We start from the raw sequence: 6,000 nt of genomic DNA on the forward strand, positions 1-6,000 counted from the left end.
ACTACCTGTGGGACTGCCCCACCAATGTGCTTGATGACAGTGCTCTCTGGGGGTCGAAGTCCCCTGTCGCCTCAAGCCCTGGAAGGAGGAGGGATGCTAGCAGACAAATGGAAGTGCCCTTAGACTCTCCTAGTGTGATGATTGGCTCCCCCGATGGTGGGAGCCCACAAAAATTGGCAAATGATCAATGAGGTGCGAGTGACTGCAGTGGACTGTCCCCAGAGGGGTACCTTGGAGGTAATTTGACTAATAAATTTGTGGCATGGTTAAAACCCATACCACATGTGCTTGCCTTCTTCCATGCAGTGAGTACACCAATCCAGGGGAAGAGAGAACTCCTTTACTAAAGAAAATTTTGATCATATGTCAGTTTTATCTTACCTGTTTTCAAAAATGAAACATTTAGAACAGGCCCATTATAATAGAGAAATTATTAGATTAAGGATTTATTTAGGAGTTTTATCAAACCACAGAACTGTAATCTAGGAATTTCATGCAGCTGTTTTTAAAAAAGAGCATCAGAAATTATTTCATTTCTTTCATCTACAGGAAGTTTGTTGTTTCCCTTCCTAAAGCATGCTATTGGGAGAAACAAGAACTACGCTTTCCTGACACAAAACAAAGACTATTTTTATTTATATCACACAATCTTTAAAACTGCTAAAATACTAGCAGATTTGGTAAAGTTCACTCACTTGTATACTGTCCCATAATCCATCAGAAATTCACTCCATTATAACACTATGTAACTAACGCCAAACTCTTCCCTTAGTTATATCACTGCCTCCTATCCTGGTTTAAATTGATATTATATGCACACATCAGAAGGTGGAGCATATTATCTCAGTTGTGGAGATAACTATGCACAACTCACTGTTAAAATTCTGGAAAGTGGTGGTATTTAGGTTACAGTACAGTTCCTGATGTGGATGTTGTGTGTATTGCCTTGATTAGCAGGGGACAAGACTCAGGGTAACAGGAGGGTGCACAAGAGTGTTACTGTGTACTTCATTTTGCTTCAGGAAGCATTGGGGAGATAAAAAGAAATTGGGCTAAAATGATACTCACCATATACTTCGTAACTGTTAAGAGGTATAGGAGGCTGCAGGTAAGCTGCATGGGGGATACACTCTCACTTAGCTATAGATAGGGACTACTTTTATTTCTATACTTCTAAAATGCATTTATGAGACGCTCTGGCCACACTGTACATGAATTTAACAAAATACACATGAACTACCTCTACATTATCCCTTCTATCAAAACCCTGAGAAAACAGATGTTCTTGCATAATACTAAAGATCAATAAACTGGCTCAAGAATATGAAAGACAAGGTGGATGAGGTAATGCTTTTTTATTTGACCAACTTCAATTGGTGGAGGAGACAAGCTTTTGAGCTTTACACAGCTCTTCTTGAGGTATGGAAAAGGTAAACAGCTAAATACAAGGTGGAACAGACTGTCAAGCATATGGAGTTAACAAACACTGCAAGAAACCACATAAAATGAAGTGGGCAATTAACACCTCAAGAATGGCTCAAGAATAGAAAGTCCTTCACTGAGAATACTTTGCCTCAGTTATCTAAATATAGGTACCCCTAGCAAGATCATCAAATAAACTTAGGCTATGTCTACACTGTGGCTTATGTCAGCAAAATTTATGTCGCTCAGGGGTATGAATAAACCACCCCCCTAAGCAGGGGTGTGCACAACGGGGGACAAGCAGGGTATGGGGGCCACCAGTCAGCGGGGCACAGAATGCTTCCAGGGTGGGGAAAGTGAGCTCCGCTGACACCAGGCCAAGGCAGGAGATCCAGCTCCTCCAGGCTGGGCGGGAGAGCGAGCTCCACCAGGACACGGGGAGGGGAAGAGAGCCAGCTCCTCCGACCCCGAGGCCGAAGGAGGGAGAGCCAGCTCCTCGAGCGGCACAGAAAGTGCCCCTCCAAAAGTGGCCAGTTTTTTATTTCTGTGCACGCTCCTGCCCCTGAGAAACGTAAGTTACACCAAAGTAAGACCTAGTACAAGATCTAAGCTACTGCTTCAGGGACATTTACGCCTACAGGTGAGTTAATCTTTGCTTAGTTTTTGGCAGGCTTTGGGCATCTACAGGCACTGTATACTGTCACACTGGGCTGTACAGGGAAAGGTAACATGGAGTCATGGTTCCAGTCTCAGAACGGGGGCACCTTGACAAGGCACAAGAGGAAGCAACACATGTGGGAGCAAAACACAGGGCACTGGTGGATAAGGAGGTACACAGGAGCCCAAGGACTACGTCTACACTACACACCAGTGTCAGTGGCATGTAGTGTACATGTAGCTATATGCTGCAGCAAAAAGCAAGCTGCTTCCACAGTGCAGTGTGTGGCTACATATGTCAATGAAAGACTCCAGCAACAGGGAGGCACCGGGAAAGGTTCTGCTGAGAGCCTTTCAGTGAGGGGAGGAAAGGCTCTGGCAGGGGTGAGGAAGCTGGGAACCTCCCCGTGGCAGGCAAAGGCTCCAGCAGCAGAGAGCTCCCCAAGCTTTTTCCTGCTGCTTCTCCCCAACCAGAGCCTTTCCCCACTTCTGGAGTCTTTCCCTCTAGTGGGGAAAGGCACTGGCAGCAAGACAGTACATTGCTAAAAACAGCAGCCTAGATAGGGCAGCACAGCTTGGACGAGTAGAGTCACCATAGGATATGTACTCACATACTGACCAATACTCTTCACGCATGTCTTTACTTGCCTAAGTCATGCCTCTTTGGCTACGCTGCTATTTATACCCGTGATAGGGGTACTACATGGGTAGAGGTACACTATATGCCGCCAAAAGAAGAGGGCAGTGTAGACATACCCTAGGAGTGCAGATTAAAGGAAACATAGAGGGGTCATGAATGGAGCAAGGAAGAGAGGGCAAGGAAGGTGGGTGCCCAGGAAACTTCAAGCCTTCCTCTATACTGAAAAAATCCTCCTCCCCTGTATCCTCATTTCCCCGCCACTATTTGCTATTTCTATACCCCACACTGATGGAAGTCTCACTATCACATACATCTCCTACAGATTCGTTAATATGTCGAATAGAGGAGCCGTGTTTTGTGGGCCTCAGGATCTGTTGCAGTAGGGACCCCCTCCAATAGACCTTTTGCACCAAACTTGGTTAAACTTTTAGCGCTCACTTAAGAAAAACAGGAGAAAATATGTAACTTGAACCAGCTTCAGTAGAGTCCAAACACCACCCACAATATATTAAACTTTAACAAAAAGTTTACACCTTTTTAGAAACTATGGAAATGAGTACTTAAGGGATCCACTGCCAAATAATCCATTCACCGTCATCCCACCTGATTTACACAGCCCACCCAAACTTAATATCGCTGTCTAATAAAATTGACAAATATGCCATCACAAGTTACTAGATTATGAAATCATATTCTTATTCAAGGGATCAATTTTCAAATATAATCTAGTAATGTATATACCTTTGCATATATGTTTGCAAACTTTATAAGAGTGGTATGGGTCAGTTCATTGCATGTACCTTTGACTGTAACAGTCTGCCCCCACTTCACAGTACTTATGTATGCACCATATACTCCCACATGTGGCTGGGGGAGAATGAGACAGTACAGAGTGAGATCCCTACCAGAACTCTCTATCTATGTGTATTGTGGCATCTGGTTGTTTCCAGAGGTGCTTGGGGCAGTTGATACCACCCATATGCTCAGTGTATTTCTGTGTTTGACTATGGGGGAGAGAGAGGAGCATGGGACAGTACTGGGGATGGCATGAAGGGGAATTTTAAGGAGGTACGAAAGGAATGTATGCTCTCTGTACACACTGTGTACTCCTACACTTGGCTGAGGAGAGAAATGAGGGCAGTTGTAGGACAGCATGGTAGACGGGTGACAGGACACATGTAAATACTGTGTATTCCTATACTTGACTGGTAGGAGGCATGATGCAGCAGCATGAGGGTGCGGGTGGAGTACAGAAGCATTATCTGTGGAGTTAAGAGTTAAGGTTAAGAGATGCAACAGCAGAGAGGGTGTTATGGGGGCACAGATAAGCCTCCCCAGGCACACCATATACACCTGCACCTGGCTATAATGGATAAGAGTCATGAAGCAGTATCAGAGGAAATACAGGGTGGCTCATAGGGTAAGTTGGAGTGGCACTATGGGTAAATAAATAGGTAGTATTATAAATGGAGGGCAGTATGAGGTGACAAAGTGTGATACGGGGCAGTATGAAGGGAGGGAGGAATAGTATGAGGGGATGTAGTGTGGTAAAATAGGAGGATACAGAGACGGCAGTGTGAAGATGGGATATATAGGGCAGGCAGGATAGTGAGGGCACTATGAGGAGGTTATAGAGTGGAACAATGAGGGGCACTATGAGTAGATTAATGGGGAGGTAGGATGGTGGTAGGTTACAAGGCAGGCAGGATGGTGTGGGGCAGTGTTAGGGAGTTCACGGGCAGGCAGGATGGGGTTGAGGAAGTGTCACAGAGAGGGCTGGATAGGCAGGATAAGGATGGGGATTCCAGAGCAGGCAGGATAGAGAGGAATGGTATGAGGGGTGCTCCAGGGCAGATAGGATGGGGAGCACAGGGGGTTTCCACTGTGGGCAGAGGAGCAGGGGTGGGATGCAAAGGAACAATATAAAAGGGGGTTCTGGAGTGGTCAGGATCGGGGGGTTGGTATGAGGGGGAGGTTCTGGGACAGGATAGGGGTAGGTATGGGGGTGATTTGGGGCAGGCAGGGGGTTTGACAGCAGGATGGGGGGAGGGTTCCAGGGCAGGCAGGATGAGGCGTGGATGGGATCAAAGAGGAGGGCAGGAAAGGGGTCGGTATGAAGGAGGTTGGGGGGGATGTGGGGGTGGTATGAAGAGGGATTCCGGGGGGGGAAGGATGTGGGGGTGGTATGAAGGAGGGTTCTAGAGGAGACAATATGGGGGTCAGAATAAGAGGGTTCCAGGGCAGGTGGGATGGGAGGGGTTCGGGGCAAGCGGGATGAGGGGAAGTGGCATGAGGGGCATTGGGGGGGACAGGATGGGGGTCGGAACGAGGCGAGTTTCCAGGGCCGGATGGGGGGACGGTGTGACAGGGCGGGCGGCATGAGGGGCAGGATGAAGGGGGGTTACAGGGCGGGCAGCGGGGGGGGTGGGGGTTCCGGGGCGGGTCACCCCCGTACGCACCGTGTACTCCCGCACTTGGCTGTGGAAGTTCTGCTCACGAATTGTCACCTCGTCCGCTTCCATCCTTCATACTCCCGCAGCCCCGGCTCGCAATGGCGGCTGCGGCCGCCGCTTCTGCTCCTGCCCCTCCAGCGGCGGGCGGGAGACCATGGCCAGCCGCAACGCCAACTGCTCCCCGGGTCCCTGGCGGCGAGCGAGGCGACAGGCGCCACCGACAACCCCAGCGGCGCTCGCTATCTCCGGGGGCTGTCACCGTCCGGCGGCGGAGGAGGGGAAGGCCCAGCCTCTCTGGCTGCGTCACAGCGCGGCAGAAGCGTCCGCTGCGCCACCATTAGCCCAGCCCCCGGCCGGGGGAGGGAGAAGGGCGAGGCTAGCCGGGGCTCAGGGGGCGTGGTCAGAACAGCCCCGAGGGCGCGAGACAACGAGAGGCGGGACCTGAATGTCCCCAAGCGCCGAGGCCAGGGAGGAAGGCGGAGCTAGTACGAGCGCAGGGGGCGGGGCTAAGAGGAAGGCGTGGCTAACACTACCCCGAGATGAGGGGGCAGGACAGGGGGCGGGGTCAGCACTGACCCAAAAGCGGAGCGGGGCCCAAACGGCCCCCGGGGGCGGGGCTAGGTGAGGAGGCTGCGCCCATTCGGAACAGAGGGGTGGGGAAAGGCGGAGCTAAACTATAAAAGCTGGGCGCAGGCGCGAGCGGCGACAGTTATGGGGGCGAGGGAAGGGAGCAGTGGGGAGGCGTGGCTCAGGGTCTAGTCCCTGATTGCCACGGTTGTAGCTGATGAAGTGGGTTCTAGCCCACTAAAGCTTATGTCCAAATAAATG

General features: G+C 50.2%; 1 protein-coding gene across 2 annotated transcripts in view; it reads right to left on the reverse strand.

The window, feature by feature from the left end:
• LOC117872038 (limb region 1 protein homolog) overlaps positions 1-5,535 on the reverse strand; it is a 30,882-nt gene extending 25,347 nt beyond the window's left edge. For both annotated transcript variants that reach the window (XM_034760006.1, XM_034760007.1), the window contains exon 1: positions 5,179-5,535. In XM_034760006.1, coding sequence (XP_034615897.1) covers positions 5,179-5,241 — 63 coding nt within the window. In that variant the 5' untranslated portion in view covers positions 5,242-5,535. The remainder of the gene's footprint in view (positions 1-5,178) is intronic.
• Positions 5,536-6,000: the final 465 nt, after the last annotated feature.

The sequence above is a fragment of the Trachemys scripta genome, chromosome 2, assembly GCF_013100865.1.
Source record: "Trachemys scripta elegans isolate TJP31775 chromosome 2, CAS_Tse_1.0, whole genome shotgun sequence".
NCBI lineage: Eukaryota > Metazoa > Chordata > Testudines > Emydidae > Trachemys > Trachemys scripta.